The sequence below is a fragment of the Alternaria incomplexa genome (genome assembly GCF_024043165.1).
Source record: "Alternaria incomplexa strain BMP 0042 chromosome Unknown scaffold_1, whole genome shotgun sequence".
NCBI classification, from domain to species: Eukaryota; Fungi; Ascomycota; class Dothideomycetes; order Pleosporales; family Pleosporaceae; genus Alternaria; species Alternaria incomplexa.
Window position 1 is genome coordinate 3,790,626 of NW_026249850.1, and position 19,145 is coordinate 3,809,770.

Below are 19,145 nucleotides of genomic sequence, written 5' to 3' on the forward strand. Positions count from 1 at the left end.
TGATGTTATTCACCGGTAATTATTATCTATTACCCTATATCACCACCTCTGTATGAAACCTCATACAGCGTTAATGGATAATAATTAGAGAAGTAAGTGAGAAATAGAGTTTCTCCTCCAAAGTTTCATATCAGAATGAAGCTTTGGAGGGTAAACTCTATTGCTCACTCACTTCCCTGATTATCACCCATTACCCTATATCACGACCTCTGTACCAAACACTCACTCATCCCAATAATAACTCCACATATCCGTCCCCATAAAATCATCCGCATAACCCCTCCCCTTGCTCCCCGCAGCCGCCCCTGCAGCAACAATCAACGGCAAAAAGTGCTCCGCCCCACCCCGCGGATGCATAGTATAAGCGCCCGGCCACTTCCTCCAATGCTCAAACTTGCGTTCCCTCTCCTGCTCACTCTCCGTCATAGCCGCATCCGTAACAGCACCACTCCACTCCTTGTTCAGCGCTTTGAACTCTGGGTTCCGTGACGTGCCATCGAACATGAGACGCAGATTGTGGAATGTAGCGAAGCCGCTGCCGATGATGGCGATGTTTTGGGTGCGGAGCGAGGAGAGCGCGCGGCCGATGGCGTAGGATTGGGTGGGGGACTCGGAGGAGAGGACTGAGAGTTGGATTATGGGGATGGCGGCGGTGGGGTCGATGAGTTTCATCGGAACGAAGACGCCGTGGTCCCATGCTGTGATGGTGTTGTTAGAAACTGTAGGTAAAAGAGAAGGTTGAGGGAGGACATACGTCTTTTGTCGTCTTTCTCACACTCGATACCGGCGTCTTTGAGGGCTTGTGCTACTTGCTCTGCGACTTCTGGACTGCCTGGCGCGTCATGTTTGATCTCGTAGGATTCTGGTGGGAAGCCGTAGTAATCGTAGAGGAGTTCGTGTTTGGAGCCGCTGGATACGGTCACTTTGCTCGTGCTCCAATGTGCCGTTACCAGCACAATCGCTTTCGGCGCTTCAGGCGTCCCCAGTTTGAGTATCTTGGGTACCTTTGTCTTGAGCGACTTGGTGATGGCGGCGTGCGATGGGTCGCCGAGTAAGGGCATGGGGCCGCCGCCGTGTGAGAGCGAGATGACGGGTGCGAGACGCGTCATGTTGGTGCTGTAGGACGAGATTGGGAATTGCTGGATTCCTTGGAGGGGATTGAAGGTCGTGTTGCTGGATGAGAGATCCGCGGATGTGGTTCGTTGGAGGCCGAAGATGGTTGCGAAGAATGAGGAGGTGCGTGTGAATCTCATGTTCCTGGCAGCTGTAGGGACTGGACGCGGCATATATTCATGCTCAGAAGGAAAGAACGCATTGTCGGTCTCGGCATTTGGATTGTCAGCGTACGAGTCGTGGGCGTCGGTGGCATGTTGAGGGTTTGTAAGATGGGGTTGAGAGTGCGGAATTTTGCCGTGATCCAGCTTTGTGCGGCTGGTCCGTGTGCCTGATTACATGTCAATACCACAACGCCAGAAGTCGCGACACGATTTACAATACATAGGCACAAAGTAAACCGCCATCCACGTACTACTCTTCACGTTTGTATACGGTATGGAAAGCGAATGGCACCAAACCCTTTCTCGAAATTGGCAGTACATCCATCACGGCACATTCACGAACACACAGAACCTTGAAAGTAGAATGTATCATCGTTGATTCGACTACGCGAAGGTTGCGTGCCACCCAACAAAAGCCGTCAAAAGCCCTCATAGCCTTAACACCGGGGTATCATCATCGTCATATCATGCCACACCATCCACCCAGAAACTCCTTTCGCCAACACACAACCCATCATATACCCAAAGGACGCACAATGCTATCGTGCGCAACCCAGAAACTCCTGTTGATGTAAGAATGCGGTCCCTTTTTTGAGTACAGTGACGTGGCAATGCCTACCATTTGCGTGTCTACAACGTCAGGAACCAAGAGCGCCTGCAAGAAGTGATGAGCGTCTCTAGATGTCGTCTTCCATCTCGCCGCCTAACTCACTGTCAGTATTGTTCAACCAGGTCTCAAGGTTTTTGAGGTAGGAATACTCACCGAGGCCGTCGCCGCCGTCGGCGGAGTCCTCGGCGGACTTGTCCTTGACGACTTCTTCCTCAAAGGCGGGCTCCTTCTTGGCTGCCTTCTTTGGGGCGTTCGGGCCCTTGACGGGAACGCGCTTCTTAGTGGGGCCCTTCTTCTCCTTCTTGGCAGGCGGAGCCTTCTTCTTGGAGTCGGACTTCTCGGCCTCAGACTTGTCAGCAGCAGAGGGAGGAGCAAGGTCCTTGGCGCCGTCTTCGGCATCTTCTTCGGGGGCCTCGGAAGGAGCCTTGCGCTTCTTTGTGACCTTGGCAGCAGCAGCAGGCTTAGAATTACCACCGGCAGGCGAAGCGGCGGCGACACCAGCTTGACCCAAGAAGGCAGCGAACGATGGATGGGCCTCGAGAGCCTTCTTCTTGACCGGAGGCCCTGCATGATGGAGTATCTCATTAGCGTAGTTAACATGCTGCTGATATGATGCTACTTACACATCTTCTTGAGAGAGCCAGCAGTGTTGCCTGTCAGCGTAGCCATGACATCGTAGTCGAACTATTCAGGTAAGTATATTATAGACACCATTCGTAATGTGACATACCTTGTCGGGAGCGGTAGAGCTCAAGAAGGCCGCAGCCAGCAGCTTGGTCTCCTTGTCCAAGAAGCCGGAGAGCAGAGCCTCACCCGCGACGACCTCTTTCTTGGGAGGCATCTTGATGAGGTAGATGTAAGTGGGCTTGATGGAAGAAAGAGAAAGTAAGCTGTAAAGCTGCGAATTGACGACGAAGTTGTTGAAAGCTGTGGGTAAAGGCAAGAAGGAAGAGAGAAGGAAAGTTGTTGTGAGGGAATAAATGTGGGGGTTGTTATTGTGTCTCGTGGAAGAAGACGCAGTGAAGTCGGAATTCGCGCAACGCGCAAACGGGAAATTACCTCTAGGTTGTCAAGCTCGAATTCCGACGCTCTCATTCGTCGAGTAGTCGTACTTCCATTGCTGTTGCCTATTCGAGGTGAGGAAAGGTATGGTAGTGATGGGCAACATGAAGGTCATGTGTGGACCTTCGCATGGCAATGCTACGGTGACTACGATTGAGTACCCACGAACACCAGAACATAGCCAAACAATACTCACTAGGGTATATTTTGATATGAGTTGACGTGAGTTGAAATGTATATCTTCAGGCTGTTGTAAGAATAGTCGCAGTATTGCTACACCATATCGATAGAAGAAACATGCCGCCACATTAGAGACCTGTAGAGATTGGCATAATGAGTTTGAGACGAGTGGTATGTTGTTTAATAGTGATGCTTTCGTGAAGAGAAGAGACGATGGTAAGCATACTGAGATGAACATCGAAAGCCTTGGAGACCTAAAGGCTTGTTGTGATGGAAAGAGAAGTTGAACTGAGGAACGACGTAGCAGACTGGCAACCTACAGACCAGACAACAAGACACCTTTGGATTTGTCAGGAACGCCCATTTGACGCGTGTTCTGGGCTTCTAATTTCCACATGTTATCGTCAGCTGTAGAGTTCACGATCCGAACAAAATGAAGCCGAGCGAGGGTTCCTTGGCCTGACATCGTTTACCACTACGGCCATAACAGCGGCGGGATATCTATCCTTCCGAGGCGAACGCAGCACCAAAGCGACGGGAGGCAATATCAACAATCAAGCAACGGACCGACCAACTCATCAGAACCGGGGATCGCGATGCGGGCATGATACGACGTCGCCTCTGGGCCCCACTTTCCGATGGAGCACACGCAGGCAGCACACGAATCGGGACTGTTGGCGAGCTGCAGGCGTGCAGCCGTTGCCAAGGTCTTGAGTCGACGTGTTGATATCTCGGAGCGGCGCAATTGAGGTTGAGCAATTCGGCGAGGAGGCTGCAATAATCGGATGACAGGCGTAACGTTGCGGTGGGGTGTCTGGCAGCACTACGGTGGCGCTTGAAGCGCTGGCTACGGCATGGTGGTTTACAGCGGGATGGTGGCTGGGGTAATGACAGGAGGAAGCGACATGCAGTCGGTTGGCAACGCTAGCAGTATGGCCGAATAGCCCTGAACATGAGTAAAGCGCCGGTCAGGAGGCGGTGCAGGATCTGGAATACGAGGTGGTGAAGCGGATGAAGTGGTTAAGAGACAGCTATTGCAGGCGTGAGGGAAGTGGAGGCTCATCCGGTCAGTGCAGAGGTGCATGGCTAGGCCCGTGGTGCAAAGAGCGGTAGCCGGGCAGGCCGCAGCTTGGGTGGCATTTCTGGCGTCTATGGGCGGTCGCTGGCTGCGGTGCATGACGGTTTCGGTTCGACTGCGCGTCTAGACATGATCTGCGACCAGCGCTGAGCGGGCCGTGCCAGGAACAGGCGCAATTTTTGTGCGCACTGCCTGTCGGCGCCCGCGTCCTCGACCTGCGACGACGGGACCGTCGACGTTAGCCTTCCATTGCTATATTTCTGACTTGGCTGCTATTTCCCGTTCCTCCCTGGGTGGCTTTCTTTTTTGTATAACACGCCTCATCGCACCTGCCGATCTGTCCATCGCTCCTTCCTCCGTCGACAGCAGTGCCCCTCAGCAGAGACATCCCCGCGGAGACACTCGCCAAACAACACCACGCTGCCGATCCATTCCTTCACACGCGTTGGCTATATATCGGCCCTTCTCAAACACACAAGCCAAAATCCGGCGGGCGTCCATCACCGATCGCCGTCATGTCTTCCCACCCGAGCCTCACCAGCACGTACCGTGCGCGCGCCTCACTACCCACGACCGGGCCCTTGGCTTCCTACCTACTGAGCCTCATATCCGTCAAGCAGACGAACCTCTGTCTCTCCGCAGATGTCGAGACGTCGGCCGAACTCCTCCAACTAGCCGAAGATGTTGGTGACTCAATCTGCGTGCTCAAGACGCACTGCGACATTGTCGTCGACTGGTCAGATAGGACAGCACAGGCACTGAGAGAGATTGCCAAGCGGAAATGGTTCCTCATCTTCGAAGACCGAAAGTTTGCGGACATTGGTGGTATGTCATGTTGGCTCGTAGGATATTCACTGGCGGGGCAGTCTCTAACACACCACAGAAACCGTACAGAAACAGTACACTTCTGGACACCACCGCATTGCGCTCTGGGCCGAGATCACCAACGCGCATGTCATTCCTGGCCCAGCCATCGTAACCGCGCTCGAGAAGGCTGCCGATGCCACCATCGCCAAGTACAACACGTCCGTAAACACCGAAATCTCTGCCACACGGCAAATCAACGGCCTCGACGACGATGATGACGAAGAGGACGATCAATTCATACAACAACAACGAAACTCGGCGATTGAGTCACCCATCGAGATGGAGGGCGAGGAGAGGCGGCTGAGCATCAAGGCTGCCGACCGCAAGCACAGCGTCGTCAGCGTGACAACCTCGATATCCATGCGCACAGAGAGCATATCGCCGCGTCCAGAGCCAAATGCCAACGGAGAAGAAGTCTTCAACCTGGACGTAGCAACAGAGCTCATACGACTTGGTCCACCACCGTTCCTCCGGTCGCTTCTGTTGCTTGCCGAGATGAGCTCTGAGGGCCACCTCATGACACCCGAATACCAGAAGCGGACCGTCGAGATCGCACGCAGCCGTCCCGAGTTTGTCATGGGCTTCATTGCGCAACGAAGCTTGAACACTGAGCCAGAGGACAACTTCATTACCATGACACCGGGCTGCCAGCTCCCACCGCCAGGCCAGGAAGGCAAGAAGCTGGGCGATGCTCTAGGCCAACAATACAACACTCCTCGCAAGCTAATCTTCGAGCAAGGATGCGACGTCATCATTGTCGGACGAGGCATCGTGCGCGCACAAGACCGCAAGGCGGAGGCAGAACGGTACAGAAAAGCTGCTTGGTCAGCCTACGAGGAAAGGATCAAGAAGGCGTAGATGACTTGTCTACGCGCTATCTACTATAGCTGATATATACCCCTGCGATTCGCAGTTAGCATGCTGCCTGGAGCATTTGTGTACTTTGGTGCCTCTTCAACTACAGAAATATCAGATACAGGATATTTTGGGGGCGTTGGAGGTCATTTCCACATACATGAAAACGCATATCACGGCGTTACGATTGCTGGCTCACGTATGAGAATACAACACCACCGTGCATGCACGCGGCATTGGATTACGATTTATGCTCCCAAGATGACCCAGATAACCCGTTGTGCTGCCATCACACATGAGCATGGCTTGTTGGCCAGTGGTATTTTCGATCAAAAATGTCATAACTTGCCTAGCAATGCCGCGTGTCAAAGTTTCGTGAAATCATATCCTGTCTATTATGGGTAATCTAGCAGCTGCGTCGTATCGCACATTCACGAATGCCTACGTCGCGTGGGTCCACGCGCGCGGAGATGTGTGGGGAAAGAGTCGGAGCTCGGTCCTAACGCCAAAAAGTTCGCGACTCTTCTCTCGCATGCGCATGCGACAGCTTCCATGTCGCTCTACTACGAAGCCGCGGCGGTGCTTGCCAACACAGAGAACACGGGCGGGTCTCTCAAGTCGCGCATATACGGCAAGAAAGACTTGAAGAGCACACCAGGCCAATTATTTGCGCTCATTGCGGAAACGTCAAAATGGTCCATTGTGCTCAAGGATGTGATTGAGAAGACCAAATTGCTGGCAGAGGAGAGGAAGGTGGGTAGTTTACTAGCAATATTCTGTGTCGCATCCTGATGTTAATGTGTTTTAAACAGCTTACGCCAATCCTCGCTCTCCTTCTTACCCACGATCTGCTGCTCGCGAAGAACGGTGTTGCTGCAGCCGCCAACCATGTCCTCAAGCTCGCCATCACGAGACACAAAGCCCGTCTGAGCGCCGAGCTCACGAAAGCCCGCATACGATACGGATACGCGACTATAGAGGCATTCAGGGAGGCTGTTAATGATGGCGAGCTTGAGAAGGATGAGGGTGATGCGCCCAAGAGCCGCCATCCTCGCTGGGTGCGCATCAATACCGTCAAGACGACGTTGCAGCAACAGCTATCGACCACATTTGCCGGCTTTGTCAAGACTGAGAATTTGAGCGAAGTGCTTTCTGCGCCTAAGAAGTCGAAAATATACTACGAAGACCCCAACATACCGAACCTACTCGCCTTACCCTCTAAGATCGATCTGAGCAGGTCAATCGCGTATACAAAGGGACAGATCATCTTCCAAGACAAGGCTTCGTGCTTCCCTGCCTATCTGCTAGATCCGCAGCCTGACGATGGCGACGTTATCGACGCAACAGCAGCACCAGGCAACAAGACAACACATCTGGCAGCTATCGTATCTGACCGGAGGCGACCGGGTGAAGAACAGAAGGTCATTGCATTCGAGCGCGACAAGGGTAGAACCTTCACGTTGCAGAAGATGGTCAAGCTCGCATCAGCGGACAGCATCGTTCAGGTCAAAGGTAGTAGCGACTTTATCGCTGCGAAGCCTGGATCTGACGAATATGCCAATGTTGGTGCTATACTGCTCGACCCCAGTTGCTCCGGTACTGGCATAGTTGGACGTGACGATGCAATCAAGATGCATCTACCAGAGTCACCAAACAGTCGCCCAGCACCGCAAAAGCCTGAGAAAGGCAAGAAGCGGAAGAGAGACGACGCGCCTGAGGAAGCTGACCTTTCAGCGACGCTTGACTTGGATATGGATGAATCAACACCTGAAGAGACACCAATGCACGGCAAGCTAGCCGAGCGACTGACAGCTTTATCATCCTTCCAGCTCCACATCCTCAATCATGCTATGCGATTCGAGAGCGCGCACAAGATCACGTACTCCACATGTTCCATACATTTCGAAGAGAACGAAGGTGTTGTCTTCGAAGCATTGGCCTCTTCGATCGCAAAAGAACGGGGCTGGTCGATTCTCAAGAGAGACCAGCAAGTCGATGGGATGAAGAAGTGGCATAGACGCGGAGTGTGGGAGGACGAGAAACTGGAGATTGATGTGGATGAATCTTTGAAGAGTGACGTACTGGAAGCGTGCATTCGGTGTGATAAGGGTACGGAAGAAGGCACAATGGGTTTCTTCGTTGCTGCCTTTGTCCGGGACGGCAGTTCACATTCGGCACCAATCATGGAAACCGCAATCGCTGAAGTTGAAGATGAGGAATGGGATGGTTTTAGTGGTGATGAGATGGTTGAAGAGGCAGTAAAGCCTGTGGAGATACCGGCAGCCGAAGGGACTGAGAAGCGGAAAAAGAAGAAGCGCAAACACTGAGATATATGAAAGAAATGGGAAGGCGTTCAAGCACTCATGGCAGAGGAAAGGGCAGCTCATGCCAGGACCCTCAGACCTTGAACCAGTACGAAAGCCACCCTTTCACTACACCATTCAATACACCGGCCGTACCTATTCCTTCTCCGCCAAACCCTTACCATTATTCAATGCAACACGACTCCATATCTTGACACCCCAAACACATCAACACCAACACCATGACACCCGCCCTCCGTGACAGCCTCTCCAGCCCCCTAACCATATCCACAACCCACACGGCCGCCACCTTCCCCGTCACACCCCCCGTCCACCCGGACCTCTCCCGCCCCCGCCTCAAACAAATAGCCCGCTGGATCCGCGACGAACTCGACCTCCGCGTCGCCCGCGACGGCCCCGACGTCCTCCGCCCGGACGACGTGCTAACCCTGCACGAAACGCTCGTCGCCCTCCGCCTCGCCCAAAACATCACCATCTCCGTACTCCGCGCAACCGGTATCCACAAAGCCGTCCAAGACGTTGCGGGCGTGGCAACACGTTGGCCGAGTCGGTTGTGCGACGACTGCGACAAGATTGTAGATAGCTGGACGACGAAGTTTGGGCCGTTTAGCGAGATTCATCCGTTTTTATATGGGAGGGGGGGCAGGTTGGAGGGGATTGCTAGTGTGAATGAGTATTCTAGGGAGGCGTTGCTTAAGCGCTGGGCGGAGACTTGTCCCGAGAAGATTCATCCGAAGAGGTCGCATAAATTGGGGGATTTGGGGTTTGTGGCTGGGACGTAAGTTGATGAAACGTTTGCTTGGAGAGACGAGCAGATGGACTGATATTTGTTGTAGGTGGTGGATTAATCCGCTGTTTGCACACCATGCTGGCATCATCGGGCTTGAAGCTTGCGATGGCGGTACGACATACGACAAACACGGTGCATATGCTCTTCTACTCAAGGATACGGGCGAGATTGAAGCCTCGTCTGAAGAACGCTTTACCTATCGTGTTCCGCAGAACGACAAGGGTAAGTTCCGTCTTACCTCTGCTACACCCAAGAGTCGAGATCCTGTGAGGGTACTTCGCAGCCACAGCATCAACAGCGTCTGGGGACCAAAAGCAGGTGTGAGATACGAAGGCTTGTACAGCGTCCGAGGCTGGTCCATCAAGCAAGCCAAAAGCAGTAACCTTGCTGGTGGGCAATGGAAAGAAGGCGATATCCTGTTTGACGTCCTGTTTGAGAGGACCGACTCAGTGCCCATGGCGGTAGTCACCAAGCGACCCACAGCGACCGAAGTCGACGACTACGCCGAGTACAAGCGTCTCCGCAAGGTCAACCGAGACGGTAAACGCAAGTCGCACAGCACACTTCCCGTAGGCGCCAACAAAGGCGATTTCTCAACCCCGCTCAAGACAGCACCACCAGTCACACCGCACGTAGTCCCCCAACCCCTCCCCACAGACCCCCCATCGATCGAACCCCGCAAAGGCATATTCAAACACCTCCACTTCGACGAAGAAGCCCACGTCCACGTCCTCGACAAAGAAGACGTCATATCGCCCAAATCCGTCCCCGAAGCCGACCCCCTCACCGCCGCAACCATGAGCAAAAGCAACACGCTTCTCGTCTCCGCAAAACCCAGCCGCACAAACACACACAGCAAAGCCGATGTATCCACGGCAGGCGGCGAACCACGAAGACATGCCAGTCCTGCTGGTTCAAACGCCAGCAGCGCTCACACCCACGCCTCAGCTACCACCTTCCCCGGTATCAACATCCGCGAAGTCGCACCGTGGATCGACTACGACGCCGACTTATCGCTTCCCTCGCCACGAGAAGACTCGCCTATTGTGCACCAACGACCTATTATTACACAGTCTATTGCTACTGACTCTATCAAAACGAGTGTTTCGCGGGATACGTTTGGTACTACGCCGGTGGAAGGGGATACGTCGAGTCCGGTTGGTAGTGGTGGTCATGGGAATGGGAATGGGAATGGGAATGGGAGTATTGATGGGGGCAGGCACGGGAGAAGGGGAGATGTTGAGTTTGGGGATAGTCTTAGTCCGCATGGAGCTGGGCATGGGCATGGGCATGGGGTGGGAAATGGCAAGAAGGAAGGAGGCAAGAGGAAGAGTATTCTTGTGCGGAATCGGAATCCGGTGGGGAGGTTGTTTGATGGGGTTGTTGATGATAGGGATGATGGGGAGGAAGAAGAAGAAGAAGAAGAAGAAGTGGACGAGAAGGCAGGGAAGTGGAATACTGTAACGACACCTCCTATGTTCCACGACTTCGCCGACGTTACCTCCCTAGACGACCCTTTTATCGCGAATCCTCCTCCACGCATACCACGACGACCTAGACGCCCCTACTTGATGCGTAGGGATCTCATCGCGCGATCTAGAATCCTGACGCCTGTGGGCAGTCCTGTCTGTATCCTCCATCCTGAGCGCGTAGGGGAAGTACGAAAGGAACTCGCTGAGTCAAGCGCAGAAACCAAGTTGAGAGATATCATGGAGAGGGTGGATGGTGTTGAGATGGGTCGTTGGCGGTATATCTAGAACAATCGCAGAATTCCTACTATTATCTTCATGGAGATGGAGATTCACTCACTCACTCTGCACAGTGACAAACCCTGTCAATCTATATACATTCCGCCTCTATTCCTATTCATTCCCATGTCCATCTCGAATCCTAACGTATAACGTCACGCCCTTACCTTAGCGCGAATACAAACATCCAACCGCACGAGGGTCCAGTTCAATCCAGTCCAGCCCGTCCCAGAGCCCGCCATGCCAGGTCACTGGAACCACATGCATTAGTGGGGAGCGGGACTGTCTAGCGGGCACGCTTGAACACACCAGCGGAGCACCGGTTCCATCAAAATTTTGCGCGGCTGTGCTGCGCTAACTTCAAAACGCTGTGTGGGTCGGGTTCACTAATCAATATTGAGATGGTCCCGGTATTGGCCGAAGATACAGCGCCGGGGCCTGATGGGGGCGGAAATGGAACATGGAGCCTGCTTGCGACTTTGTGGGCTTTGTGGAGGTAGTGACATACCATCGTGGACATGGGCCTGTGGAGGCGGCGCGTGCATGGTGCCGTTTTTTCCGCGGGTCCGATGGTCAAGCCTTTTTTTTGCTTCTAGAGATGAGGAGCTTGACGTCAAGCTTGTGAAAGCCCAGTCTTGCGATCGCTTTGGCTAGACAGTCAACGATGGAGTTGAAACTTGGATGCTCAAAGAATGAATTGGGGTATCGAATTTGCTATTGTGGAAATATACATGTGGGTCAATGTTCGCTTTAGGTGTGGATAGCGAGTCAGGAGACGGCTCGTTCATCTTTCCGCCTCTTGTATTATCTAGGGTCTAGCATGATTAGCGACTAGCCATGCTGGCTCTCCTGGCCTCGAGGACAGCATCCTCGTGCGTAGGTGGGCCCTCGTAGTTCTTCTTTCCCCAGACGAAGTACCAGATGGTTGAGATGACAACGACGGCGGCAAGGACGACGGAAGCGTAGTTCATGGACGCAGGCGTAACTTCGCGGAAAGTGGGCATGCAGAACAGAGGGGTTGCAAGGGCAGACCAGGCTGTTTGTTGTTAGCGATTGCGCGACGACAGTGGAGTAGAGATGTAACATACCAAGGGCAACGACGTTGCAGAACGTGCCGAGCATGCCGAGATGGAACTGGCCTTCCTTGACTTGCTTACGTCCAGTCATGAGCGAGACAAAGATAGGAGCAGCGTAACTCAATGTCAAGCAAATGACACCAACACCGGAGAAGGCGTTGAAAGCGGCGGCAGCACCGAAGTAGATGAGACCGAGAGCGATCTGGACCACCATGCTGAGCATCATGGCGTTGACTGGGACATCGAGGTTGGTGTTGACGACCCTCCACAGCTTGTAGCCGGGAATGGCACCGTCACGAGAGAAGGCCCAGGTAGCGCGAGACGCAGCTGTCGTGCAGCCGATACCGCAAAGCAGACCGAGGACGAGGAGGGGAACAAGAAGTCCGATGGCACCAGCGGAGGACCCTACGGCTTCCTTGATGATGACAGGCGTAGGCTGGCCGGACAAAAGACCTGCGAGCATGGCTTGGTCGGGCAGTACGAAGACGAGAGGGATAAGAAAGACGAGGCCGGCAACGGTGTTGAACGCGACGGTCGCGACCATGGCCTTGGGGACCTGAGTGGCAGGTTCGCGAACTTCTTCGCACATGCTACGAATGTGTTAGCGTTTGGACAATTGTTGTTAAGAGTTACCGCTTGTAGACACGTATAATGTCGCGATGGAGTGTGTTGCTTGGGATGTCGCTTAGGAAATGTCGCATGGGATAGTCGCTTGGGAAAGTGCATTGGGCAAGGAAAATCTGCTGCAAGTTGCTTGGGCAGAGTAGGGGAGGCTCACGAGATGATCATTCCGGTCGATGAAGTCGCGTAGGCTGCGTGCAGTAGTCCGACCATGAAAGACCATCCTGGGATCCATCCGGAGTTGGAGGGGTCGAATTCAGTGAAGACGTATTCGGCGCTGTGGCGACCATTTTTCGCAATGGCAAGGATGCAGACGATAATGGCAATCACACCAGCAAAGGTCCAGAAGATGGCAAAAGTCTAGTTATCTGTAAGTAACACATCCGGTAGCCGTTTGGGGGGAATCTCACATCCAACCATGGTAGGTATTTGTTTCCAAAGGCAGACACGGCGTTGCAAAGGAGTGTGATGCCAAGGAAGATGAGGAAGACCTGGTAGGGTGATCCTGCCATGATACCAACACCAGGTTCGCTTTCGTAGACATTGACGCATGCCACAAGGAACAGCGCGGTAGCAAAGTTGACGGATAGAGTAATGGTAATGTTGCCAACTACGAAACACCAGCCACAGATCCACGAAGCGATTTTCCGATAGGCGGGCGGCGTGATCATGAAGGTCTGGTAGTAGACACCACCACTGGTCGGGTAGACACTGGTGATCTCACCAAGGGATGCGGCGACTGCGAGAATGATAAGCGATACGGCGAGCCATCCCCAGATGATGTTGGTGGGACCTCCGCCAACTACAGGGTAGTAGAGGGTGGTAGCCAAGCCATAAGGGACGGAAGCCAGGACAAAGGACATGAAGGCCACCTGGAGAGTGGATCTTGATCGAATCAGTTCCGACTTGTAGCCCATGGCAGCCAGAAGGTTGTCGGCATCGGCGGGAACGACATCGTCTCCGGATCCAGAGTAGGTGTTGCCCAGCTTGGTCTCTTTCTCGGGCGCGCCGTTGCGCAGAGAGTGGTCGTGCTCAGCAGCATACGCATCTGACTGCGTGCCGTACCTGTAGTCGGACATGAGGGGCGTGTCGCTTTGGTCCTGGGTCTGGGGGCCTGAGAGAGAAGGAGAGTTGGGGAGTTGTCGCAAAGCAAAGCTCTGGGACATGTCCCCAGCGGCGGATCAGCGCAGGCTTTGAAGGGCTGCAGAGGCACGTCAGTCGGCGCATGGTCCAGGCCCGCTAGCCAGCATGTAGACAAGTCGCCTTAGACTACCCACCCGAATTTCAGATGGCAACAGACGCGGAGCTTGGCGGGCCAATTGCTGGTGGAGGGTGGCCGGATAGGGCTGTTTTACTGCGCCGAGAAAATCACCGACTGAGTGGGAACTACAGTCTAATGCATCCGCGTTCCGTCGCCTAGGTGTTGAGGTTTTTTCTAGAAGTGGGCCAGAAGCTGAGCCGCCGTGTGCCGACGAGCAGCCGGCGATGAAAGGACCCTGACGTGGTCTTTGGAGGTGCGCACGTTGCTGAGCCTCACTCGGCTGTTGCAGAGTTTGCAGGGCAATCGCAGTGAACGCGTGGGGTGATGTTACTTCCATTGCCAGACGATGGCTTGCGCGCCAATGGGGGTCGCCGATGGCTCGAGATTGGCGTCGTAGCGGGCGTCCATCTCGGCACACGATCCATATTCGTGGGTAGAGTCCGGGGCGCTGGTCGCGTGTGCATAACGCGCTGGAAAACACATGGGAGGCGTTTGCGGAGCCAGCCCAGATATCGAGATAGGGGTGAATGGAGATGTCAGTGTCGGCATGCCAGAGTGGAGTCGGCTTTTGATGCTGCAACTGCCCAGCGCCTTCCCCTCGCTCCTTCGCTCCTTCCGTTGACGACGCGCCCTAACATGTCGCATGCGGCAGTAGCGGACCCAGGTGCCCAAACTTGGCAGTATGAGGCGTTCCATGGCCAGCATAAAATGGCGATAATGGGCGTCTGGAGCAGCGCCAGCCTTGCGCCGAATGCTGTGTAACTGTGTCGCCATGCATCACGAGATTGTAGCCCTTGAGGAGCATCAGCAGCCCCTCCCCATCCACGGATTTACCTTCGCAGCCTCCACCACCCACAACCTGACAGCGTACAAGACCACCTCGACTCGTGAAGAGCTCCACTCGCGCATCCACGATGCAACGATAATAATTACTACCACCATTAAGCTTGATGCCGAAACATTGCGCCCCAGTGTTACTCCGAACCTCCGCTATATTGCCATATCCGCGACCGGAACAGACCCTGTGGACCTGGACGCCTGCCGGGCCCGCAATATTCGCGTTACAAACTGCCCGGGGGCAAACCTCGACGCGGTTTCGGAACATGCCATAAGTCTGTACTTCGCATCCAGAAGGCGCACCGTCTTGCTGGATCGCATCACTCGTGCGCACCCCAGCGAATGGAAGACGGCGGGTAGCGTGAAGGACCACATGCGCCTGCCGGACGGCATGCCTCCGATGACCTGCAAAGATGAGGTTATGGGCGTTATCGGCTATGGGGGCATCGGTAGGTCTTCATATCCTAATCAGGATGAGAAGTCCTGCGCTGACACGGCGTGATAGGCAAGCGAATAGCTGCGCTAGGGCAAGCATTGGGCATGCGCGTACTTATCGCGAGTCGAAAGACACCAGCGACGCCCCCCGTAGACACCGGGCTCCCAGCCCCTGACGCCTCTGACGACCGCATACCCTTTGACGATGTGCTCCGCAACTCCACAGTCCTCGTCCTAGCTCTACCGCGAACCCCCGAGACGCTCAACCTCATCTCTACTCCCGAGCTCGAGAAGATGCATCCGTATACCGTCATAATCAACGTCGCGAGAGGCGGCATAGTACACGAAGCTGCTGTAGTGCAGGCCCTGAAGCAGAGGCGCATAGCCGGCTATGCGACCGACGTATACCAGGTGGAACCACTTGGTGGACCTGCAGATACCCCACTGCTGGAGGAAGACGTAAAGGACCTCAACATCACCCTGAGTCCGCATGTGGCATGGTTTTCGACAACGTCGATCAAGAACCTTGGTGAGATATTGAAGGCGACTGTAGAGGGCATGGTGAGCGGCAACGAGATCAATGCCATTCTATAAACGGAAGATATCGCAAATGGAGGAACCCCGAACACGAGCACACATGCTCTCGTGGGGTACCTTCATCATCAACATTGACGTCCAAAATCCAGTGAGAGTTGCAAGCACGTCTAACACCTGGCCATATTGACAGCAAAGGCGCTTGCGTTTCTACCAATATCCTCACAGCTTAGCCATGTCCCTGGACCATACCATGTGAGCGTATGGTCGTATCAATGCATAAACCCCAAAGGTATGCGGGTTCGCTAAGTGCGGTGCGTGGTTTTGTACATGTTTTCTTCTCTTTTCACGTTCACTTCAAAACGTGTGTTTTCACCGCGCGTGGTACTTTCGGTTCGTTTGACGTGCTCCGCTCCACACGCGTTCCGATGGATGCCAATTCGCTACCGTTCTTCTCACACTGAGCGCCCACTCGGAGCATGCCAAACGGTCGAAAAAGTCTTCAAAATTGGTACGAGCGTCTCCTGTCACCTCTCGTTGTGCGACAGGCTGAGTCTGTCAGGCCTTGGCACTGCAACCGTCCCCTTCGCATGAGACCCTTCGCATGAGACCCTTCGCACGAGAGCGACCTCCCGCACGCGCTACCTTCCCCGTCCAGACACGCGACAGTCCGACCGATGCCCCCAACTTGTGGATAAGTTCAGCCTATGCTAACAGCATAGACCCCAGTGCGCGACATGGCTTCGTCAGGCGAGCGCTCTCACGACTGGTCCTTCGACGGTTTTTACACCAATCAAGATGATCAATGGAGCGTCCATTACCTTTTCCCTAAGATCGGCAAGAAAGCCAGTGAAGCATTCGTCCAATTCCTTCAGGATCGGGGCATAACAACGCCTACGCTAGACGATAGCGTCGAGCAATATCTCAAGCTGCAAACGACGCTCTGGAAGAAGCCCTCTCGCGTTGCAAAGCCAGGCCATCAGTCTTTGAGGTTTAAGAGTGCTGCCCAAAGCTTTCGCTGGAGCTATGATCAGGTTCTCGCTGAGCATGCAGAGGTTGTCTCACAGGTCCTCGAAGGAAGAGGATCCGGAACACGATATCAAACAATGTGCGACGTCATCTTCATCCTCAATGACGATTCCAAGAAACCCTGCGGCAACCCCTCCTGTCCTACTACAGAGAGAAAGGTCACTGGACAAGTTCAATCCTCCCGTGTCGTCACACTCGAGCCGCTACTTGACTGGGGAACTGTTGAGCCGGCCTCAGACATCATTGTAGCTGCCGGTAGGATCTTCCCATTTCGCCGTAGTGGACCACGGATGAAGGATCCGTTGTGGACGCAGGTGGTTAGGAAGCTGGTGCCTCAGCAGCTACCCACCTACTGTCTGGGCTGCATCGGAGAACTTGTTGACAGACATGCGGAGGTGCGTCTCGTCGAACATTTTGTATATGTATGTTACGACCGACATTCCCATACCATGACAATCTTGTCGCATGAATGAAAGCATCTACTGACTTTGTCTACAAGGGGCCTGTCGGTCAATCTCAAGGAGCTGGACACTTCCATTCCCTAATACGGCCTATTCGGCGCCCTACATCGAAGGAAGATTTGTACGATCTGAGGGAGGGTGGCGACTTGAGGGACGATTGGAGCGCTGAAGGGCTGGCCTGCTCAACTACTGGCTCGCTATATCTCGATGGCGCCCCATACGAAATTCCACATACAGAGCCCGTTGATTACACGTCCTATCACAGTCTCGGCATCTTCCCTACGCTCAAGGATCGCGAGGCCTCATGGACAAGTGCGTACAATGTTCTCTTCGTTGGGAACACAAGGAGCGCTGGTGAACCGCTTTCTCCACAGTGCTCTCCACGCTCTTTCACAACTCCGCTGGATTCAACTAGTTTCAACTGTGTCTACTCCCCACTCCCATCCTTGGGCTTCCCTTACAACACTCCGCCGCTGACTCCTGATAACCCAAAGACGCGCATCTACGTCCATCGAGATCCTGAGTCTGTACAACACGAAGATTACGAAAAGCTCGGCAGCAAGACACTGCTACCAGACAGTATCCCGGATTTCGGCAGTGGTAGTCGCAGGTTCGGTCGCGATATCGATACTAACGCTGTCCGCGGCTTCTTCACCGATCACCGCGTACGGCGAGAAAACATGGCCAGAGCGAAGGGCACCGACATCCGCAACTTCTTTACGGTGATCAATCCCGAGGGCCCGTCGACACCTCAACGCACGGTCAAGACCAAGAACGTTGATGGCAACGATACGGACCTGAGCGATGTACCGTCCGACATATCAGAACAGGAATATGACCCATTCGGACCGGGCGGCGAGTATACGCCTGTGAAGGGCAAAACAGCGTCGAACAAGAAAACGCCAAGCCCTCCGACAAAGCCCGCAGGCAAGAAACACTCACCAAGGGCGCCCATGTACCGCAAACGCGACCCAGCCGCCGATAATACCGTCCCATTTGGGGTCACCAAAGAAGCCTTCGAAACCCACCTCCAGCATCTTCCCGCCAAAACCGACCTAATCTGCTCTTGCCGCAAACCCGCTCGCACTAACGAGGTCCAGATCACACAGTGTATGAACAAGGATTGCAGAGTGCGCTGGTACCACAAGGACTGTCTCGATAGAATTGGCAAGTTGAAAGCTAGACACGGAACGTACTTCTGCGAGCAGTGCCAAAACGAGAAGTATTATACAGATCTATCTCGGGCGAACGGATGGAGTACGAAGAGACTGGTGCAGAATGAGATTGGAATGTCGTTCACGGGACAAGAGGTGGCGGGCACGTTTGGTAATACCGGCGACTTCCAAGCTACGGAAAATCCGTATGGTTTTGGGACGTCGGCTTCAAGTGCGCTATCTCCATCGGCTGAACCTTTCGTCCCGAACAGTGCGGCGGCGTTGAGTCGTCTTGCTGTGGGCTCTGAGCCTTCTCTTGGCCTGGCGACTTCGCGGCCGTATTTCGTGAACGAAGCTTATACTCGTGGACAGGAGCATGCGCGCATTGCGGACGAAGACTATGAGCATGCGCGACTGTATGGATGTTACCCTGAGAGGTGGGATGAGGATGGTAATGACGGCGATGACGAGGACGGTTACGGTGAAGATGAAGATGAGGAGATGGATCAGACATCATAGGAGAGCTTCATGGAGATGGTTGGATATACGGTTCACACATACGACGCGAGTCGCTGCCTCCGAGTTGTACCTGACGCCTGAACTACACGCCTGAGTTGTACAATATGGATATACTGTGTCAGTAGGAATCATGACGAGAACATTCAATGTCATTCTCTGCGTGATGCCAGATTCACGGACATGCATTTTGCGAGATGGTAGACAAACGAGATATCAGATGTCAAGCGCGTCCGGACGAAAAGCGGGGGAGCTGCGAATGGCGTCATGCGTACCACGCGACAATGACGCGACATCAACCGGCCGTACCCGCTTTGGATGCAAGGTTGCGGAAATGGCGGAATGCAAAGTTATTCCGCTATTTGATATATGAAACGGATACGAATTCGCTGTTTTGAGTAAGCATCTGATTGCTCACCGTTCATCGTGC

General features: G+C 54.0%; 8 protein-coding genes across 8 annotated transcripts; 5 read left to right on the top strand and 3 right to left on the bottom strand.

Moving 5' to 3' along the window:
- Nucleotides 1-222: 222 nt before the first annotated feature.
- J4E90_001345 (uncharacterized protein) lies at nucleotides 223-1,315 on the bottom strand (the record flags this gene model as incomplete). The annotated part of the gene is made up of 3 exons (XM_051430933.1): nucleotides 223-698; nucleotides 755-1,273; nucleotides 1,312-1,315. The coding sequence occupies 3 exons, from the start codon at nucleotides 1,313-1,315 to the stop codon at nucleotides 223-225; spliced, it is 999 nt and encodes a 332-aa protein (XP_051296420.1).
- Nucleotides 1,316-1,954: 639 nt separating this feature from the next.
- Nucleotides 1,955-2,982, bottom strand: J4E90_001346 (uncharacterized protein; the record flags this gene model as incomplete). Its single annotated transcript, XM_051430934.1, has 4 exons — nucleotides 1,955-2,451; nucleotides 2,511-2,571; nucleotides 2,618-2,785; nucleotides 2,947-2,982. 4 exons carry the CDS (start codon nucleotides 2,980-2,982, stop codon nucleotides 1,955-1,957), a joined length of 762 nt encoding a protein of 253 aa, XP_051296421.1.
- Nucleotides 2,983-4,722: 1,740 nt separating this feature from the next.
- Nucleotides 4,723-5,932, top strand: J4E90_001347 (uncharacterized protein; the record flags this gene model as incomplete). The annotated part of the gene is made up of 2 exons (XM_051430935.1): nucleotides 4,723-5,032; nucleotides 5,091-5,932. The coding sequence occupies 2 exons, from the start codon at nucleotides 4,723-4,725 to the stop codon at nucleotides 5,930-5,932; spliced, it is 1,152 nt and encodes a 383-aa protein (XP_051296422.1).
- A 549-nt stretch (nucleotides 5,933-6,481) lies between these two features.
- On the top strand, nucleotides 6,482-8,256 carry J4E90_001348 (uncharacterized protein; the record flags this gene model as incomplete). The annotated part of the gene is made up of 2 exons (XM_051430936.1): nucleotides 6,482-6,682; nucleotides 6,742-8,256. The coding sequence occupies 2 exons, from the start codon at nucleotides 6,482-6,484 to the stop codon at nucleotides 8,254-8,256; spliced, it is 1,716 nt and encodes a 571-aa protein (XP_051296423.1).
- A 218-nt stretch (nucleotides 8,257-8,474) lies between these two features.
- J4E90_001349 (uncharacterized protein) lies at nucleotides 8,475-10,800 on the top strand (the record flags this gene model as incomplete). The annotated part of the gene is made up of 2 exons (XM_051430937.1): nucleotides 8,475-9,031; nucleotides 9,090-10,800. 2 exons carry the CDS (start codon nucleotides 8,475-8,477, stop codon nucleotides 10,798-10,800), a joined length of 2,268 nt encoding a protein of 755 aa, XP_051296424.1.
- An 815-nt stretch (nucleotides 10,801-11,615) lies between these two features.
- J4E90_001350 (uncharacterized protein) lies at nucleotides 11,616-14,086 on the bottom strand (the record flags this gene model as incomplete). The annotated part of the gene is made up of 6 exons (XM_051430938.1): nucleotides 11,616-11,827; nucleotides 11,880-12,457; nucleotides 12,646-12,848; nucleotides 12,899-13,602; nucleotides 13,653-13,689; nucleotides 13,766-14,086. 6 exons carry the CDS (start codon nucleotides 14,084-14,086, stop codon nucleotides 11,616-11,618), a joined length of 2,055 nt encoding a protein of 684 aa, XP_051296425.1.
- A 435-nt stretch (nucleotides 14,087-14,521) lies between these two features.
- Nucleotides 14,522-15,615, top strand: J4E90_001351 (uncharacterized protein; the record flags this gene model as incomplete). The annotated part of the gene is made up of 2 exons (XM_051430939.1): nucleotides 14,522-15,035; nucleotides 15,092-15,615. The coding sequence occupies 2 exons, from the start codon at nucleotides 14,522-14,524 to the stop codon at nucleotides 15,613-15,615; spliced, it is 1,038 nt and encodes a 345-aa protein (XP_051296426.1).
- Nucleotides 15,616-16,292: 677 nt separating this feature from the next.
- On the top strand, nucleotides 16,293-18,718 carry J4E90_001352 (uncharacterized protein; the record flags this gene model as incomplete). The annotated part of the gene is made up of 2 exons (XM_051430940.1): nucleotides 16,293-16,979; nucleotides 17,084-18,718. 2 exons carry the CDS (start codon nucleotides 16,293-16,295, stop codon nucleotides 18,716-18,718), a joined length of 2,322 nt encoding a protein of 773 aa, XP_051296427.1.
- Nucleotides 18,719-19,145: the final 427 nt, after the last annotated feature.